The 21,923-nt window shown below is 39.6% G+C and overlaps 1 protein-coding gene across 4 annotated transcripts in view; it reads right to left on the reverse strand.

Moving 5' to 3' along the window:
* The window catches only part of Acvr1 (activin A receptor type 1), an 89,844-nt gene that overhangs the window by 35,618 nt on the left and 32,303 nt on the right, over positions 1-21,923 (reverse strand). For 3 of the 4 annotated variants that reach the window (XM_015479200.2, XM_015479199.2, XM_048812297.1), the window contains one exon: positions 14,275-14,348. In XM_015479200.2, coding sequence (XP_015334686.1) covers positions 14,275-14,341 — 67 coding nt within the window. In that variant the 5' untranslated portion in view covers positions 14,342-14,348. Of the gene's footprint in view, positions 1-14,274; positions 14,349-20,453; positions 20,477-21,923 lie in introns of those variants that run through there. The other variant, XM_048812298.1, reaches the window with a different exon arrangement.

A 21,923-nucleotide genomic window follows, 5' to 3' on the forward strand; every position in this document is an offset into this window, starting at 1 on the left:
AGAAAAAATGACTGCTAATGAAATGTAATAATTAACTTAATCTCTGATCTCTGACAGGGAAAAAACATAAGATGAGTCTAGCAGTTAGCAATACAAAAGTACAAGACCATCACGACTTCCTTCCCATTTTGCTCTTCACCCAAACTTTTATCTTTTTAATCTGTACATTCCCATATAACTAATGAACAGAGTCCTTCATGTATGGGTTTTTATATACATGTAAATATAAATGAAGATCCTAAATTCATAAAAACATAAGAATTACCCCCCCCCATACACACACACACACACACACACACACACGTCAAATGTCACCATGGCAATTTCACTGACAGACGGGGTAAATCTGAAGAGATGCCAAAAGGATTTTCTGAGCTAGGATTATTAAATCAACAAAGAAAGTTAAAAACAAGGTAGAATATTCCCAGATACTGGTATCCACAATTCTTAGAAATATAGCAGGCCTCAAAATGTCCATGACTCAGTTTGTCTTGTCAAATTTAGGAGTCACCATAACATGTGTGGGCAGGGCTGCCTTTGAGGGCCACAGATAAGAGTGTGTGGATCTCTAAGCTCTTGGACTGGGATATAAATATAATATACATCAAGAAACACCACAGAATGGATAATTGTGTCCTGTGAAGGGTTTTCCACAGCACAAACAGGAAGCACCATATCTGATATGAAGTACTTTACACTTGCCTGTGCAAATAACCAGGAAGTGCCCTGGCAGAAGGCAGCAAGTCTACTCTACCTAATTGACATTCATTTAAATAATTCAGTAGTTTAAATGTCAAGCCAGAGGTATTCCCTCTCTGCAGAGCTCACCCACATTGTTTGTTCTAGAAGGCACCTCCCAGCATTACTCAGTGTTATGGCTGGCTCCATATGCCCTTTGTATCACAGGAACCAGGGCCGTGTGAAAACACTCACAGCCTGGGCTGGCTGGGAAAGGCGGCAAGTTCTGACCACAAATGGAGGCTGCCTCCTATAGAGAGGGAGGCCAAGGAGTGGGGGAGGATGGGGACTGGCTCTGCAAACCAGAGATGCAGGCTGGGAATCCCAGGAGTTTACCACGGCCAAATCTTTAAAAAGATTTTTCTTGTTCTGGGCAATACTCAGCTTGCCATCTGGACACACCTACCCTAAGACTAATCCTAGACTGGCAGAGGAAGAGGCAGAGCAAAGAGCATCACGGACTTTCAAAGACGGTTCATAGTCTGGGATAATCTTGTATGTCACAGTAAAAGTATTCATATTTATATTTGAGACTTCGACAATCTAGGCACAATACTATGGACTTATCTATTCCCACCTGCCCAGTCATGCACTGTATAATGCTTTAAGGCATTTAAACTGATTATCATTCTAAATGGTGCATAAAAGCCCACATTTCCCACTAAGATCTTTCATACAAGACAAATGAGCAAATGCTACAAGTAAACCAGCCTGTAGCTATGATCCATCCTTGGGTCAGCAAAAGAAACAAGCTGAATTTTTTACAGTCTTACCTCAAAGTAGCACATATAATAATGCAGTAATTAGATTGTAATTATAAAAGTCCAATAGGACAGAACTTACATTGGCTAAAAAAGGAGCTCCAAATATTCCTGGCCTTCTTCCAACCGTCTAAACAATTCATTCACTTGGAATGGCAGTTTATATTAGGTTTATAGATTATGGGACTCCTTCCATCATTTTCTAATCCGGAACACAGTTTGGCACTTCTCCAGAATCTGCAAGCATTTGAGATCTCTGGCATTAAACAAAGGCTTAAGAAAGGATTTTGCAATGCCAGGTTTCATTGCCAGCAAGCCTGCTCCTAAGACAGGAGCACAAAGGTCCATCCGGAATGCCTAGTGAAGGGCATTTGATCCTCTGACAAGAAGGCAGGCTATATGCTCAGGGATTAAATACCCCAAGTGCCCAGATGCTTTCTCATTATAAACACTCATTTAGGGAACTCACTTTCTTTTTCCTTTTTAATCAAAGAAACTGATACTTAATAAAGTTGTAAAGCCAAGAAGAAAATGTACTCTAGGATTATAAAAGAATAGAGGCATTCAAACAGACAGCTAAAAACTAGAATAACAACAAAAATGTCTATGATTTTGAACTCATGATGCCTCCACTCCAAACATGCTCTTCCCCAGTATTCCCTAACGCAGTAAATGGCAGCCCCATTCATTCACCTGCATAAGCCTGATTCTCACTGCCTTCTACCACTCTCAAGGACAGGCAACAGCCTAATCCTTGCCTGCTGTTTAGCATCCTCTTCAGTACTTGGCAACTCTCAGAAGACTTCTTCATGGTTCAGGATCCAAGGCCCTGTAGGTATAGAATTCCCTCCACCCTGAAAGCTTGTCTCTACCTCTAATGCTGCATTCACCTAGTCAGTGCCTATCAACCATGCACATCCTACCTTGCATGATATTTCCTTGAGCAGACTTTGTTCACACACCCAAAGGTAAAGAAGAAACCCCCTTCAGGAACTCAGGTTTGTGGAAACTCAGGTTTGTGTCCTTATGGCTATTGAATGCCCAGCGCTTGCCTCTAGATTGCAAGCACTGTGAAGGTGGGTACTGCATCTGCCTGGATCACCATTACATACCCAGCCATGGCCTTAGTGCCTGACCGAAGTACAAGCCTGAGGCATATTTGCTACAGCATGAATTTTCTCCTCACAGAAAGGTTTCAGAGGTGAGAAGAGACCTGATGCTAATTTTCAGAGCCGACTTGAGCCCATAAAGTCTTCAAATGTCAGCACAGAACTTAAGGCAAGGCTTAGTCACCAGGCCAGCATGTCTGTGCAAACCATTTCTTCCCTAGAGAAGCCCGCCGTACCATCACATCTGTTCACTACTCGGGCTCCCATGTGTGGCAAATTAGTACTTTTTGTGGTACAGTAGGTTTTTCGTTAGCTTGTTTGTTTGTCAGAAGAAAAAACTAAAATACAAGAGTTCCTAAAATAAGGAACTCTAATACATTCTAGAACAGCTGGGCTTCTGTGGCTGGTCCTCTTTGGGGCTGGCTGCTTGGGGACTCTGGGCTACCATAGTGCTATGGTGATCAAGATCATCCACATACAAAAAGTGCCTTCAACGCCAGTCAGCTTACAGAGATGCCTGTAGCACTTGGCTGCTCAGCAGAGGAAAAGCTGCCCCTGATCTTTGCTGCCATTTTTTTTCCCTATCAGTGCAATAATGGCAAGTTCAGCAGGGAGTGGGAAAGAGCGAATTACATCATGTTCTTCTCTTGCTTTGCTGAAGGTGATAAGGATTCCTAAGTCATCCTGCATTTGAACTGCTGAAGCTGAGAAAGAAGAAAAAATTTAAAAAGTGCCATCTGTTTATTTTGTGTCTGGGCTGACTCCTTGTCTCTGAAATAATCCCTGTAAATTAAGCCTATTACAGCAGCCACACCTTCTATTTCAAAGCCAAAAATTTAGCCCGTGTTCAAGTGACTAACAAATTAAACAACACTGTGGGGTAATGACCTAAGACAATATTGGCCTGTCTTTTCCATGTTTTTTTTTTTATGATTCTCTGAATGCTGTACAGACTTGGCTTTACCACAGCAATGCCTATGACGCAACTCCTTAACATAAGAGGAAAGTAATGCCCTCTGTGTTTTGTCTTTAAACTTCTCCAAATGAGGCTTCACAGAAACAAATGATTACAACGACTGAGGGGAACTGCCTACTGTGGAATATTTTCATAGGCCAGAAAATACTCTCTCCTCCCCACATACAACAAGCAATGCCCATGTCTGAACAAAGCTCCAGTTCTAGGGAGAATAACAGAGCCAGAAGGAAGGCGAAAGCAGTTCATTCTAGTGAGCTATAAACAGTTCAGAAAAGTCATTCCTTCTCTAGGTTTCCATCTATTCACCATCTCAGGCCTGAAGCTCTGCTCACAGTACAGGAAGGGGAATTGCTCTTGGCTAACTCATTTTTGGTGTTTTCCCTTGTCTCCTTGGGCTAGCCAGGGAGTATATGGCCTACCACTCAGAGCTTCCTACCTGGGCTCTGAAATGAAACTTGGTTTAACAGGAAACCTTAAATAAAGAGCAGAACAGCAGAGAAGGAACCACCAGGGCCTTTAAAGCCCAGCTCTACACCTCTGTTTCTCCTCTCCTGCCCTACTCCACCCTTTCCTCTGGGGTTCAGGAACCGACCTTCACAAGTTTGCCAACCTTGGATCTAGTTACCATCACAAGCCTTTACCACACCTCCACCCTTTCCGGAAGCTTTCAAACCACACAGATAAACCCTTCAAATGCTGGGCAGGGTTCCAGTTTGTTTAACAACAGTCTTGGAATGCAGCCTTAGGCATTGTGGCACCCAAATCCAAAGGTGAAAATGCCCCTAATTAGTGAAACCCCCCTCTTCCCTAGCTCTGTACTCTATCCTACGCCAGAGAAAGAGAATGAAAGGGACGTGGTGATTTCTAGACTACGCCCATTCCATGCTAGATGAAACCACAGGGAGTAAAAAAATAAAGAGAGTGAAAAATTGGGGCACAGTCCAAGCTTCTGCTACTGCTACTTCTCTATCTCCGACTCCCCAATCTACTTCTCATGGCCCTGTCTCGTCCAGAACTCCATGAGGGGCTAAGGAAGCAGGGAATCCCATGTCCTCAGTCCCATGACTGCAAGACTGTAATGCCAGCCCTCATAACCTGATCTTTGCTTCACATATCTTCTTACCCCTATCAGACTAATTAAAATGGCCCAAAAGAACTCATTAACTCCAAACTCAACATATTTAAGAAGACTGGCTGATTATTGAGAGAATAAAGATCCTACAGCCACTATGAGAAGTTTGAGTTTGGGTCATTTTGAGCTTATTCCTCTTTATTCAAGTCCAAAGAAAAGCTCCAGGTGCCTACACTCAGGGCAGAAGCACAATGCATTTCTTCAGAGGGCTGGCAATTAGAACTGGCTTTCCAAACACACCATCCCTGTGTCTCAATCTCTGCGGCATGGCAATCCATTTTCAGCTTCCACAGTCATATTGGACCCTGGCAGAAGAAAGCCAGCTAAATCTGAGATGTGTCACAAGGCCACTGGCTGGGAGGCAAGAATACCTAAACAAACCCAGGCCAGAGCAACAGGCAAGACTTTCCGCAGATTCCCTTTGGCTTCTGTAGCTGCAGATCACTCCCAGCCTAAAGATAACCCAAGTATCTACGAAGGGTCACTTTTAAATAGTAGCTTTAATACCACCAGTCATCTCAGAAGTATTTCCTTCCAGAGCCTGCTTCCATCCACACTGTCATGCCAAGCCTATCCAACAATGGCAAGCCCAGTGAGGAGAAGAAAGTCCAGAAGGAAATGGAAGGAGTCCCAAAGGGGAGCAGGCAGCTCCTAACATGCTATGGTTCTATTAATTCTCCATGCACCCCCACATTTGGCCTACTGAGAAATAACCTTGCAAAGAGACACGCTGTAGAAACTATATACTGAACCCTGGAGATTAAAGACCAGGTATAAAATGAAACTAAATAGTTTAATTCAATGCCTCCCCTTTCTGAAGCAGACGCAACAACAAACCATGGCTGGCTGCCATCTGGGAGTTTTTTAGGAAAACATCCCTTTCCAAGAGGAAACTTACACCTCTCAGTGTATTGGACCACTGTTTTGTTGAACAAGGGAACTATATGGAGTCTTAGGACACACTGTACAAACACAACCATTGTGGCCACCCACTAACCACGCAAGTGTCAAACGGACCCGCTCAAAAGCCTGCTTTTCATTTTGGGTTTTGTTTGTTTGTTTGTTTTTATTTTTGCTCCCATTTAAGCAGGGACAAAGTCCCCAGATCTTCCTAAGAATCATTACAATCTGCTCAGCACCTCACCTGCTGTCTACCAAGTGAGTCCACACTGTCCTTCAAGGCAGTCAGCCAGGGGCTGCTGTACCAGGGACAGGTGCTCAGTGGGCTATTTTCAGTTGCTATCAGCTCAATCGGGAGCCACACATGCTCAGGAGGCAGCCGAGTTTTGGTAGCGGTTCAAACTCTGGGCAGCCAAGAGACATACACCTTTCACAGCTGCTAGGGCAACCAGCAGCCCAGCGCTCCTCCCAAGAACGGAGACAGGCAAACAGTGTAACCTGCCCAGCCAATACGCTGGCAAGCAGGCTGTACCTCTCGGCTCACTGCCTGGGTTATTCTGAGCGGGGCTTATTGACACTCCATGGCAACACAGGAACAAAAGGCCAGCTAGAAGGATTGAAGTATCTTGCAAAAGTTGCTAGAAAAGTCAGCAGCTCAGGCTTCTGTTTTCATAATAAAGTTAGCAGTGGATTATTATTAGGTGATCCTTGTTTCGCAGCTGTCGTCGTTATTTGTGAACTACCTGTAATAAAGTTCTACTTTTTGAACTACAGTTTGTTTTTGTTTGCCACCATTTAGTTGCTATAGTTGGGAGGACTCTGAAAATGAAGCATGTGGTCAGCCTGCCCCCAAACTGCAGGAGAACTAGTTTTTCTCACTCCCTTTCCTTCTATTCTTGACATGACCTAGGATCCACTTCCATCACACCACTCTTTCAAAGCACACAAATTGCCTCTACTTAATCTTTCACTAGCTCTCCACTGCCTTCAGAATACAAGACACAACACCTCAGGCACAGGGCTCAGCCTTACTTGCAGGTCTCAACTCAGCCCTAATTAATCCTGTCTCATGACTTGGTGTCCCCCATGGTCTCTGGCCTCCACCCTTCCCCTGCCTGAAATGTCCTTCTTAGTCCCTCCTCTGCTGGTCTAAGGCCAGTTCATCCTATAAAACTCTTGCCTCCCTGGATTGCCAGCCCCAGCCCCAGCCCCACAGGAGTCAAAGGTATTCCTTGTAAGGAAAGTATTAGTACCATGCGGTAAGCCAGGCTTCAAACAACTGGACTGTGACTCATTAATAGCAAGAACCCCTTCTTGCTTACACAGACATTGCCAGTGCCAGCCAGTTTTGACAATGGTACTTCATTTGAATAAAATCTACAGGCAGGGTTATTATTTTTTAAAGTGCATCTCACCATCACGTCCCTGCAAAGAAGTTCCCATTCTTCCTTTTATTCCTTCTCTCCTTCCCACATCCCCCAAATACGTATCTCCTTGGAAAGTTCATGTTCTGCTCTAACCCATAACAAAGAATTAGGCTCAGCATTAACCCTGGCTCTAGGAAACACCCTCTCTCAGGGCTCAGATTCAGCTGATAAGAATCGGGCAGCAGCTGTTACAGTGTTATGACCAAGGCTGGGAAGGTGCAAATGTAAACTTCCCTCTTCCTCTCAAATCACTGGCTTGGAGAGACAGGATGGTCGGGCTAGAAGTTGTGAAAAAATAAAAGGTTCTAAGCCAGGGTTGTTGGCAAACATAACAGAAGACCTAAGATCAGTGGTCACAACCTTCCCCTTAGGGCAGCAGGAACTTCTGGAAAGTGGACTCTTTGGAGCAGACTGAGGTTGTCTTTTTTTAAAAAACTGGGTTTTGACCCATTCGTGGGTAGAGAAATCAACGTAGTGGCTCATGACTAGGTTTCTTTGCATCTTTTGGAGATGAAACTGAATAGTGTTAAGGAAAGAGAAGAACCAGGAGCACACTGAACATGGTTAAGAATAATTACTATTTCATGAATCTATCCTTTCAGATGTGTGTGGGTCCCGTATGCACACTGGGTCCTAGTCTAAAATGTTTCTAGCTATGAGTCACAGTCAGAAGTTGGGAAGCCAACCCACCCTGTGTCTTACACTATCTTGGAATGACATGAGTTCTGAGTAATTATGACTATTATAAATAATCATTATCTAGGGAAGTTTGCCTGAGTTCATCTTGAGCTTCAGAGGGAAGTTACAGAGGGGCTAGCAACGTTCTGTGGGTTGTAAATTAATTTTTAAATGTGTTTTATTTTACCTATTTTTTCCCCTAAAGGTGAAAGTTACAATCCTACATGCTTCCTATTTTACTAGTTTTTCTGTAGAGGAAATGGCATCTCTTACTCTTGAGACCTGTCTAAAGGACCCACAGCTCTCCACACTTAATTACGAGAAAAGCGTTTCATAAGCTTGTATGTTGAACTTGTTTTCCCAGCTGGTCAATGCCTGATTTTGTTTGATTTGAATTTTTAATGAGTGTTACCCACTCCCCTCTTACACTGTCCAAGATAGATAGATAGATAGATAGATAATCTACCCACAGTGGAAACAAACATTTCCCAAGAAGGAGAGGCTAACAGAAAGCTTTGTTTCAGCTCTCCTTGCACCAACTCATATATAATCACTTTATTACATAAGAAAATATGATGATAATGATTAAAAAAATCTTAAAAAACGTGCAGCTCCATCCAACATTTACAATTTAAGTTTCTGTAATGGCAAATAGCCCAGCACATCTTATCTCTCCCTTAATCCTCACAATTACCCTAACAATTCAGGGGGTTTTGTTTTTCTTTTCTTTCTTTTTTTTTTTTTTAATGTGTTTGGATTGGTTAAAGCTCTTGCTTGAGGTTACACAGCCAACAAAAAACATAATGTATATTAAAGAGTGGTGTTTAAAAGCTTCTATCATTATTTATCTATTTACTTATTTTTTGTGTGGTACTGAAGATTGAACCCAGGGCATTACTTGTGCTGGTCAAGTGTTCTACTACTGTGCTACACTGCTATATCCCCAACCCTAAGAGCTTCTATCATTATTAATCCTCTTCTAATTTTCACTTTTTTTGTGTGTGTGTCCCCTGAGTTAGCTACATCTACATTTATTTATGTCTGGTGCATGCTAGAATCCAGCTCAATCCTGTCTGTTTGAGAGAAGAGAGATTATAATAGCAAATGACAAAGCCCCTTCAGCTGGGTTTGTGTTCTTTACTTCTCATCTCTCCTACCAGTAATCATTTTTCATGTTCATTATCTACACAACTCTAGCTGCAGGAAGAGTTTTTATTTGCTTTCACAGAGAAGAGCACTTGAGTCCTAATTACCTGTATATTCTTCCCTTCCTTCCCACTAATAAGACTGATCATGTTCTAATACTACTATTATGCCACCAGGGAGAAGACAGAACCTCTGGGTTTGGCTTTCCTTTTGTCCCTGAATGCACGCAGGTGAAGACAGTGACACCAGTACTTCAAATGGAGTATTGCTTCTTTGGAAATATTTTAAAGCCAAGACAACCAACATTTTGTAAGATTTATAAGTCAAAGTTAGATTTTATTATAGCAAGGGAGGTTAGACTTATGCAGAGTTTTGTTGCAAGAGATTTTGGCCTGTCTTAGAGAAGACTGCTAAGTCCTAAATTATTTTCTGAGTTAACTGGATTTTAGTATTTTCAAAGCCATTGCCACTCAGACTTTCCAACCCAATTACCCAATGAAGGAAGGAAGGGGATAACTTCAATGGACTTTTTGTTAGGGTCCACAAAGGTGCCCCTCTTTGCCACTGGGGGGAAGAATAGAAAAGCCTTTCTTTGAATTTCTCATTATTGAGGATTCAGGAAGTTCTTGAAGGGGTGATTGAATGTAAAAGAAGTATCTCAGTGTTAAATTTGTTGCTCTCATTTCTTGTTACTATAATTTATCTCTTTTGTTCAGAATAACTTTTTTTTTCTTTACCATATCATCGAATGAGAGAATTTTTTTAGGAAAAAATAAGTACTAATTAATATGGGAAATAATAACATAAGGCGATTAGCCCAATAATTCACACGTATTAAGCAATAAATAAATAAATAAATATTATGGGCAATCATCAAAGGGATCGTTACAGTACACAGTATTTTCCAATTTTCTGTATTTGGAAACAAACAAAAATAACAACAATTAAAAAAAAAAAAAAAAAGAGTCCCTTTTTGCCCAGAGCATTTAGAGTTGCACAGAACTTAAAAAAGTTTCTGAAATACACACAAACTCTATCCAATAGTAGGTCCATGATTTTGGAACTACCATTTGAAGTGTTATCACCATTTTTAATCACTGCTTAAGAAACACTTGGTCCTCAGCAATGAAAAAAAAAATCAGGGAGACAAAGGAGGAAGAGTTGGTTTGATTTTTTTTTTGGAGGAGCGCACATAAATTTGTACATATTTATGGGTGACAAGTGATGTTTTGATGCTTTTATACAATGCATAATGCTCAAATCATGGTAAGCACACCTATATCTTCAAACATTTATCATTTATTTGTAGTGAAAACATCCAAAATTCTTCCTCCTTGCTTTCTTTGACATACACATTATTATTATTACTTGCCATCCTACTATGCAACAGAACCCCAGAACTGTCTGACTATAACTCAGTGTACACTGACCAACCTTTCCCCATCCTTCTTTGGTTGTTTCGGAGGTGGGGGTCTTGCTCTGTTGCCCTGGTTGCCTTTGAATTCCTGAGCTCAAGCCATCTTCCTACTTTAACCTCCTCAGTAGCTGAGATTACAGCCTCATGACACCATGTCTGACCCTTGTTTGTTTTTTAATGGATTACAAAATACATCAGAACAAAATATCGCCAGACACAGTGGTGTACACTTATAATCCCAGAGACTTAGGATGCTGAGGCAAGAGGATCACAAGTTTGAGGCCAGCCTCAGTAATTCAGTAAGGCCCTCGACAACTTGGCAAGACCTTATCTCAAAATTAAAAAAAATAAAATAAAAAGATTTGGGATATGGCTCAGTGGTAAAGCACTGCTGAGTTCAATCCTCAGTACCAAAACAACAACAACAACAACAAAAAACCTCTATGACTTTTATTTAGGTCCCAATGATGTCATCTAGTATCAATAATATCACTGATGCACAATTAATAAGCTGGTTCCTCTACTCTATAAACATTAAATATGGGTCCTGTTTTCTTTTAAACTTGGTAATCTATAAAGCTCAGCACCAGATAAGCTATAGTACTATTACAAATGTTTTCCTTGTCTGCCCTGGAATTTACCTGTTTTGGCTAAGTATTGTATACTTAACATTTGCTTTACAACTAACGTTGAGTACATTAGAGTATGTTACAAATAGAGTTTTTCTGTGTTTAAAAAAAAAAAAAAGGTACTGGTACATACATAAAAACAAGAGTGCCTTTCATAGAATATGCTATTGACAGTCAACATGGAGCTGAGCCAGGGAGAGAAGAGAGCACAAGGCAATGGCCATTATGACTGGAGCACTCTAGGTCAGAGCACTCACTGGATGTTCTTTTTTAAAAAAAAGATAGTAAGTATTTCAGCTAAAGGATGAGACACTCTTTCCCACACTCTGGTCCATATTTGTAAACATTCTGGTGGTGGTGGTGGTGGTGGTAGATAGAATAGCAAAACCTTAGTGGCCGTTCATTTCTGTATCAGCCCAGATAAACTAGTTTCATTATGTGTTTTTACTGTGGCATGAAAATATCATTTGCTGGACTCTCTGGGCAGCTTAAGAGCTGGGATCAGGAAAAAACAACCAATAGAGATGTTATTGACATTTCCATAAATTCCATTTGCGCCTCTCTTTTTCCCACTCTTTCTCCAACCCCCTTCTCTCTTTATACTACATTTCCACCTCAATTTCTCTTCTGCTCCTTTTTCTTTCTATCTTATCTACATCACACTTAAGTCCATGATGCCAGTGTAAACCCAAAGGTACTACTTAATACCACAAAGAACTGATAAGGCACCTAGGGAAAGATATAAGACATTTGGAGAGAATTTAGTCCTGAGATTCTTTAGATTAAAAAATAACAATAAAAAATCAAATTGTTAAGTAATTTAAAAGAAGACAGGGAATCCTAGAAACTCATTTGAAATAAATGTGTTTAGAAATTGCCAAGTATTTCCTGGGGCACAATCGCCCCAGATGAACATTTAATGATGAAAACCCCTGCTAACTCAACAAATCTTGTCAGCTTTTATAAAAGCCCTTTTCCTCCTATTAATCCCTTCACACTGCCACAGTGGAAAACTTTCTTCAAACATCCTTGGCACTAATTGACACAAGCGTCATATTATCACAAAGTCTTTAACAATATTGCTTAGAGCAGCGTCTACACACTGAATATCTAAAGTGGGCTATAGCTCCATTGTCCAAGAGAAACAAAATATTAGTGACCTTATGTAATTCCAAATTTGCTCAACATAGTAAGAAAAAGAAACAAGTGGAATTTACATCCTCACTGTCTTCAAAAATCAAGTTTGTTCCTTACACTTACAGCACACCTCAATTCCATTGCTACACTTCAAGTGTCACATTGACTACTGGCCATAATATTGGATACTGAAGCAGCACAATGTATGTCAATGAATATGAAAAGGAAGTAGAAATAGATCAAATAGTATAAGCTTAAAAAATAACAAAATCCATTCTAGAAGATTCAGCACAGATGTCCCCGCAGTATGGGCTACACTAACTTTCCAGTTACTTCCCTAGAAACTTATCAATTATATAAAATATAACATTATATCCCAAAGAACTTATAACTGGTTAATGTCCCTCACTTAGCCTTACTGTCCCACCTATTATAAGGAAGCTGAATTCACACTGTAAGCACCACTCTCTATGGAGGAACCTTCTAAAACAGAGTGGGCACAGCTTGATGCACAGTAAGGCGTATTTATGTTTTATGTATATACAGAGTTATATAACAACATGCTAAAAGAAATTACATACAAATGCAGAGAATTATGAATACATTTTATTCTTTCAAAAGGAGTAGTACTACCTCTAAGCAACTTTTTGAAAATTGGCAGGAGACCAGAGATGCCAAAGTCCTTGAAATGCCTTGGTGGTACCACACAGCTAAAGTTTAGCCTGCTATGTTTGAAGGAGAAATGGGCCCTTGCCAGACACTGGATCTGCTAGCATCTTGAACTTGGAATTCTCAGCCTCTGGAACTGAAATATAAATTCCTGTTGTTTATGTACAACCCTGTTTATGACATTTTTGTGATCACAGCCCACATAGACAAAGACAGCCAATGCCCACACAAATTTTGACTGTCCCAGTACACATTCATTTACATGAAAAATCTTGGTAAAATTAATTGAGCCTAGTACCTATTACAAATAGTGTAGATTAAACCGTCACTATATGTAAATCTCCAAAAACATATAAATATCCTATAACCTGAGGGCATGTTATCAGCTTTCCATTACTATAACAAGTACCCAAGATAATCAACGTAATAAGAGAAAAGGTTCACTTTGGGCTCACAGTTTGGGGAGTTTCAGTCCATGACAGATTGGTCCCATTATTTTAGCCAGTGGCAGCACAGTATATCATGGTTGGAGCATGTGGCAGAAGAACTCTATTAACCTCAAGGCCAAGTGCAAAAGATAAAAAGTGGAAGGGGTGGGGTCCCACAAACCCCTTTTGGGGGAACAACCCAAATAAAAACCAGAAGACTTCCTATAGGCCCCAAATCTTCAAGTTTCTATCACCTCCCAATAGTGCCAAGTTGGGAATTAGGCCTTTAACACATGGGGGCTCATTCCAGATTCAAACTACAGCAGAAGGTCAGCAGTTCTCAATTTGGTTTTTATTCAGAAAATGCAATCATGGAAGGTTAGGCTACTTGTGACACTAATACCACACAACAGTACCAACCTGCTTCTGAGGATACAGAAGATTATTACATACATAGCATGTGCTAGAGTAGCCCCCCACCCCCCTTGTTCTGGGGATACCTGTTCTCAAATGTTCAATGGATGCCTGAAATCATGGAGAGTACCAAACCCTAAATATACTATGTTTGTTCCTCATATATACCCTATGATGAAGTTTATTTATAATTTAACACACTAAGAGATTAACAACAATAACAGAAAAATCATATTATACATAATAAAAATTATTTAGAACTTATGAATTATCTATTTCTGGAATTTCCATTTAATATGTTTGCACCATGGTTGACCACGAGCAACTAGAACTGTGAAAAATGGAACCATGGATGGGGACTGGGAAGCTACTCTACCTCTTTATGTCTTCAAGCATACTCATGCTGACTGTGATTGAATGTATGGAATCTGTTTATATATATTGCTATACTGTTAATTACAGAAATTTCTTTATTTCTTCTTAATATTTATTTTAGATGGTGCATTATGCCAGGTTTTTATATTTTTATATCAAATACTTTTAAATTATAATAGGGATCAGAATTGCACTTCAAAACAGTCAAGGGGCTTTACCAAATATTTATTATAAAAAAGGTGTGTTGAGGCTAATAGGGTTAAGACCTGCCTAGTTTACAACAAGCCAAATGATACACAATATACTTATCCTAATCCAAATAGCTGCATGTCCCTTACCTTCCACACTCGGGGAAGGAAAAGCAATCATCATTAGCACAGGAAGAATCATCACTCCATCTATCATCGTACAACTGTGGAGGGAAGAGAAAAGAAGTAAGTCAAACAAAAATTTAACTGCAGGATGACAAATTCAATTAAGCATACCATCTTTCTCTGCCACTGAAGGCCCCTCTTACAAATCCCTCTAACGTATGTTCCCATATGTTTTAGCACATTCAATTGGATGCCCTTTTCATTGATCTAAGAAAGTCATCTAAGGAGTTAATCAGATTCACTTTCTCGGAACCCATCCTCTTAGATGAAAAACTCAGGAAGGAAACTCAGGGAGTAGTGGTGTAAAGGCTGAAGATGAGGCATTCCCACAGATTTCAGGTTTGAATTTGATCTAACCCTACTGAACACTACATTGGCATAATAGTAAAATCCCTAAGAAGAATGGATATACTACTCTAGCATGATGTTAAAGATTAAGAGACCAGGGCTGGGGTTGTGGCTCAGCGGTAGAGAGCTCGCCTAGCACGTGCAAGACCCTAGGTTCGATCCTCAGCACCACATAAAAATACATAAATAAAACAAAAGTATTGAGTCCAACTATAGCTAAAATATAAATATTTTTTAAAAGATTAAGAGACTGAATAACTCAAGCTGAATTACTATATTTGTGCCTTACTTTGCTTTAAAAGGTGAAGACGCGGTGGAATCTGCATTTCAAAGAAAACAGTCAAACAAGCAAACAGAAATCACCTCATCTATGGCAAAGCAATGCATTTCTAGTTCACCTCAGATTTTAACAAAGGACAGATGCAATTAAGACAGGAATACTCCTGAAATATGAAATCATGTACATCTATAATATATGAAATTATCATTGAGAAATTATCATTAGGATAGTTGACAAAAATTTCAAGTTGGTGTTGGCCTAAAACTATATTGGCAGAAGCTCAATTTCCTGAGTTAAGAATTTTTCCACTTGAATAAGTCCTGCAAATATCAGGAACCTGATGGGAATTTGGCTAGACACAATTTTCTGGATAGATTAACAAAGAAAACTGATAAAGTTCTTTATGAATAGGCTAATGTGCTACCTTACTCTTGCACCTTCAAACCAAAGGGCAAATTCTGTTAACCCGTTTGGAGTAGATTCCTTGTGATTCTCCTTCAGTTGATTGTCTGACTGTTTCCTTACCACACTCCATCCCATCTTTCTACCTCTCATTTAATATTTTCCTTTTTCCACAATTATATTTCAATCTATCACTTCTCTAATAGCAAGGAGGGGTACTGGGGATTTTTATGCACCTTTCTTTTATCTTTAAAACCATATGAAACTGGAGTGGCCCTCTTCGACTGTAGTTGTTATAATAATTCGCGTTCACATAGATCTTTTCTGTAGCAAGTCTTTTTTGAGGCTACAAATTCCTCATCTTGACCTCTCACAACCACAGGCCGACTCCTCTGACACTCTCTATGCCTTTGAACAGCAATATGCTATTTGTTGCCCTCTGCTTGAACTGACCTGAGCTGCTGTACCCACAACTCTCTCTTACCCACTCCTCTCCTCATATCATTCATGATCTAGCTCATAAGGTGGTATAGTTTGAATCTGCCCCCCAAAAGTTCCTGTATTGCAATCTTAATCCCCAAAGATATATATTAGTAGTATTTGGAGGTGGGGCTTTGGGGAAGGTGATTAGGACAAGATAAACTTGTAGTCTTTATAAGAAGAGGAAAAGTGACCCTAGCCAGCTGCCTCACTGCCATGTTATAATGCAGCAAGGGGGGCCCTCACTAGAGCTGAGCAGATGCTGCAGCTGTGTTCTTAGATTCCCCTGCCTCTGGAACTATAAATTTCTTTTCTTCCCAAATTACCTGGCCTAAGGTATTGTGCTGTGGGGACAGAAAATTCTCCATCCTAAGAGATTTCATTTCAGCTCCCCAGCACTGGTGCAGAACAACTTGTAGTCGTGTCTGTTGAAATTCCCAGCAAGAGCCACCCGCCTTGGATGCATGCATCCAATGGCCATACAAAATACTCCTTGAGCCATGGAATAAAAATACTAAACTCCCTTTTTCACAAAACTGTGAATTTCAAAAAGTAGTAAATGACTAAAGTCTTTATTGGAAGTCTTTCTCAGTTCCCTGTGACAGCAGAACGAGAGGTGGCTTTCAGGAAGAGCAGAGTTACAGGATGAAAGGGTGGGCATGATCTGCTTATGGAGTGCAGCTGTGCACTATAGATTTGAGGGTCCATTTAAGTGGATTCATAATTTATACTGGCTGGTTATAATGAAATGAGCTCTCCCCCAAGGGCAGGTGTCCTAAAATCATTAAAGAAACTAGAGATTGATTATGTTACTGATGCAAGCACCAGAAGAATAAGAAAACGATGCCCCAACATCATTTATTCCTAGTAGTTCTTCTTTAACCACTTTACTGAAGAAAAGTTAAGAATATTCAGGTTAATCTGGTATGAAGCAGTCTCCCCAAATCCATAATTTTTTTAAAAAATGGAAAACTGAATTCACGTCCTCTGACATATATAATAAATATTGCTGGAATGCCGGGCTTTTCAGTAATAATGTGATGCCATCACTATTACCTTAAATATTTTATATTTGGCTTTTTTTTTCATAGCTTTATTGAGGTAAAATTAAAGTACAATAAAATGCACATATTTGAAGTATCATATTTAGTTTTTAAAATTTCTTTTTAATATATTGCTAAAATTTAGATCTTGAATGTCCCCCAAGGGACCACGTGTAAAACTTTTGGTCCCAGGGGTGGTGTTACTGGAAGATGGAGGAATCTTTAAAAGATGAGGCCCAGTAGAGGGTTGTTGGGTCACTAGGAGCATGTCCTTGAAGGGGACCGTGGAATCCTAACTCCTTCTTTCTATTTTTTAACCTGACCATGAGGTGAGCAGTTTGCTCCACCATGAGATCCTCACCATTGCTATCCATACCTCAACTAGATGCCTAAAGCAATAGGTCTAACCCATCATGGACTAGAACCTCTACCATGGACAAAACAAACCTTTCCTCTTTCTAAGTTAAATGTCTAAGGTATTCTGTTATAGTGATGAAAAGCTAAGGGCTGGGGATGTAGCTCAGTGGTAAAGTGCCACTGGGTTAAATCCCCAGTATCCAAAAAAAAAAAAAAAAGAAAGAAATTAAGAGGAATTCTGATGTCTCTTAGTCATCTGTCAGTGTTACATCATTATCACCATAACACTAGTGACACTTCCTAATGAGCCTGGCACCGTGCTTAGGATCAATATGCATTATTTTATCCAATCACTCCCTAAAACACTATAAAAAATACTCATATTAATCCTATTCTATGGATTTTCTAATGGATGAGTGGAAGTAACTGATCCAAGGACCCAAAGCCAAACCCATATATATATTTTATAATACATACTTTGCATATAATATAAAACACAAATCAACATATTTTGAGTGTACGTTAAAAAAATTAAACTGATCTGATAAGTCATCAAAAGCCATTTGAGACCATTAATCTATTTTTTTCATCTCAGTCTTATCTCTGAATTCCCAGTCCTTCTTTCATTAATTCATTCATGCATTCAAATACTATTGAGAACCTACTAGGTGGTGTAATAAGGAACTATATACTATATACTACATATTAGACATGAAAATATGGTTCTTGCTATTGTGGAACTTATAACATAGATATGCTGGTAGTCAAATAATTATCAAAAAGATTGCATAACTTAAAAACTAAAATATTAAGTAAGAAATAATTAAACTATATTGCCAAGAAAGCAAGCTGAGATATTTCTGGAGCATGAGGGAATTATATATACTACCCTGAGGAGGTAGTATTTTAATAGGACCAGGACAAAAGTATTAGGAAAATGGGAAGAGCACGTGCTCCAGGTGTGTCTGTGTGTGTGTGTGTGTGTGTGTGTGTGTGACAGGGGATGTGATGCAGACATGGGCAGGCACATCAGGGTATCATGTAAGGAAAAAGGTACAATTCCTCAGCTTCTGTAGAGGCCCAAGGCCAGGACAAGTGAGGTATGTCCCAAGAACTTAAGGCTTAACTTAGAACAGAAAAACATGAGAATGGCCAGGTACCAGAGACCTGGAAGAGCTCTGAGCTAGAGACAGCCCAAGAAAGCTGGAAAGGGAAACTACCGTCATTGCTGAGGTAAGGCACTCTAAGCCCGTGTCCTCACTGTTACCGAGCCCCCCTTGGTTCTCACCACCATCTTTTCCTTAGTTCCCTTGTGTTAGAGTCTGTAAACAAGTCTGGATAACACCCTTGGCCCCTTACTTCTAGGCACTCCAATCAGTCTGCTTCTTGCCCATCTCTAGACCTGTGTATGTGTGCTGTCACTGGGTCCTCTTTATAGCCCAACCTGGCCAATTCCTACTCATCTATCAAGTCTCAATATAAATGTCCCTTCCTTATAGTAGGGTGCCTAACCCCTCAAAAACCTTTCTTTCACTTTCACATATTACTTTGTTAATTTTCATAGAAATCATCATTACTAATAATTATGTATTCAGATCTTTATGGGCTTCTGAACATGTCTCCCTTATACACTAAAATCCATAGCAGCAAAATCTATTGTCTACCTTGTCCATCAATGCCAGAGCCATGTAGATGCACATTTAATACCTGTCTAATTACAATGCTTTCCAAATTAATAAGCTCAGCTTATTAAAAAAATGAATACATATCCTTCTATATATACCTGTAAAGGAATGACAATATTAAAAAATGTATCATCTCAAATTACGTTATATGCATGTATAAATATGACATAATGAGTCCAATTTATATATAATTACAATACGCCAATAAAACAAATAAATAAATAATGTATCATCTCCATAAACTTTAATGTATAGAGTTTTAATCTGGGTAATAGTTAATGTTAATAGTTACCAAACTTTAAAGTCAAAAATCCTTTTGGAATTAAAAAAAAAAAAATTCAAAAAGCAATGACACTGCTGTACTTTCCATACCACAAAGCCAACAAAAGCTGATGCCCCAAAATATCTATTTACAGATTATCATTATGCAAGCAAAATTAATTTCAGCTCATAAATAAGGAGACATAAAAAGAATGATAAATTCTGTCCCCCAAACTAATCTTAAAATATGCTAAAAATTATTGGGGTAAAAAAAATCAATATCACTTACTGGCTACCACTGTTCAGGGTTTGGAGTGCCTCTGCTGCCCATTAATTCAGCTACTGAAAAGAGCACCCCAAAAAGGAAAGGGGGAAAAATGCAGAAACTTGGGAGGCTGAAGCAGGAGAATTCCAAGTTCAAAGCCAGTCTCAGCAACTTAGGGAAACCCTGTCTCAAAAAATAAAAAGGGCTGGGGGTGTAGCTCAATGGTAAAGTGCCCATGGGTTACATTTCCAATACAAAAAAAAAAGCAGAGGGAGAGAGAGATTCTGGTTTCTTTTAATTATCTATCAGTGTTATAATATTATCACCATAACACTAGATAACACTAGAGGCACTTACTAATAAGCCTGGTGTTGTGCTTTGAATCAACATGTATTATCTTATGCAATCACTCCCTAAAACACTTTGAAAAATATTCATGCTAATCCTATTCTATAAAAAAGAAAATGGATGAGTAGGAGTAACTGATTCAAGGACATAAGTTCAAATCCAAGACCACACAACCAGACTCCAGTGATCTTAATCAACTGTTACTCTACATAGCTTCACTCACTGGCCAGCCCGAGACAGGCCAGCAATGCAGTCTGTCATCCTTAATGCTTTCTCCAAGTCTTCCTTCATTCTAAGTTTCAACAACCTTGATTTTTCTCTTAGGAAACAATCTTACCCATGGTTATTTGAATCACCTTTCAATCATCCCCTCCTTCTATTTCTCTAACCTCAAAATTAATTTCTTATACTCTGCAACCTCCAATTATTTCCCCTACCTTAACTCCTGCTTCCAAGAAAGGAGAAAAAAAAAAAAAAAAATCTCAATGTCAAAGAAAAAACAAGCTGTTTGTCAGAGCAAGTGGTTTCTTACTCCCATCCCCCACCCACTATCTTCAATTCTTCTGTAACCCACACCTCAAAGTAAAAACAGAAAATAATATAAGGCACATTTGGGAACTAAGTTAAAACAAGACAAATTCTAGACACAAAAGTTTGAAGGAAAGTATACTTACAACAACCACCTCCCTGTAGGACAAAAACCAGCCATTAGAACTGATTAGATACTGTGAGAACATTTCTCTCTTCCAAGCTGAAGAGATAGACCTATCGGAAGGGTGGCTTGCTACAAACTTCCTGGGACTTTGGAAAGGGTGAAAAGAGATGGGGGTTGTCAGTAATAGCTGCAAAGAAAAGGTTCAACTAGAGCCAAAAGGCCATATAAGTTAAGTCAGGGTCTCTTCTTCAGTTCACAAATGACCTTTTAAATATTCTTAATGCCACACTCTGAACTAGTGATATGTGTACAGGCTGCCAGGGCTTGGTTTTATACAGACTTCACTGCTGCTGAGGGTTGCTGATAGGCTTTTACTTTCAGAATATTAGCATGTAATTTGATCTTTTGCAATAGATGAATACAAATAGTTTCTTGGACAAGTCCTATAGAACGGAAAACCAGCCCCTAAATCAGTTCATCCTGTGGTTAGAGAAAATAATTACAGATTATTTTAGGAAAGAAAGGATTTTAACTGAAAAAGTTAGACTAGAAACATCCCAGCTGTGACAGATGGACCCAAGATATGATTTGGGAAAAAATGGAAAAAAAAAACCAATTTAATCTGTAAAAGAAGAAAAGAGGATGGTACTAAGTTGAGGGAGTAAAGGTTTAGTTTAGGCTACCACATAAGAAACAAAGATCCCCAATAAATTTATTTCAATTGTACACAAAATTGACTTTGTTATACCTCTAGTAGTTACACAAAGGAAAACTCAGGCAAGCTCCTGAGAATCCAATGTTCCGACACAAGTTCCTGGGACCCCAACACTAGGTTTTACTTCAACATGCTCTTGCATGGAGACTATGCCTCGTTTTCTACTTCACTCCCTGTATCCAGTAGCCATGGTCCTCCTGCTTCCTTTCAACTAATAGAACTCATCACCTCCCAGCTGTTTTGTTATATTCTCCCCTGCAGCACAGGGACACCACTTTCTCTCCCTTCAGTTTGTCCTGGAACAATATATATATTTTTAACCTGTGGATATCAGTGGCCCTATTATTCTCTCCCATAAAATCTTCTAGATTTGTAACTCTGAGTCCATTTAAAATCCAGTTCCTCATTACTTTTCAGTTAGAGGGCATCTCTGTCTCATTTCTTACTGTGCCTAACCTTAAATCTTTCCTTGAACCTGATAACATGGAGCTTCTATCCTCCCTATTACTAGATGGCCGGTGTTGCAGAACCTATCCTAGGACACAACTGTCCCAAGGCTAAGGCTAACAGTGTCAATCTGTAACAAGGTGCAGTGGAGGCAATAAGATGAAAGGGCTATCAGAGTCAGAGGGGTACAGCTCTGCTCTCCTCTCTCTCTCTCTCAACGGAAGACACTAGAGAACATTTCTGTGGAGCTGAGGAAAACAGCCATTTATACTCTGGTCTGTCCAGAGCCTTCCCACCCACCCCCACTCCACCCTCACACTCTAAGGC

This window comes from Marmota marmota, unplaced genomic scaffold, assembly GCF_001458135.2.
Source record: "Marmota marmota marmota unplaced genomic scaffold, marMar, whole genome shotgun sequence".
Taxonomy (NCBI): domain Eukaryota; kingdom Metazoa; phylum Chordata; class Mammalia; order Rodentia; family Sciuridae; genus Marmota; species Marmota marmota.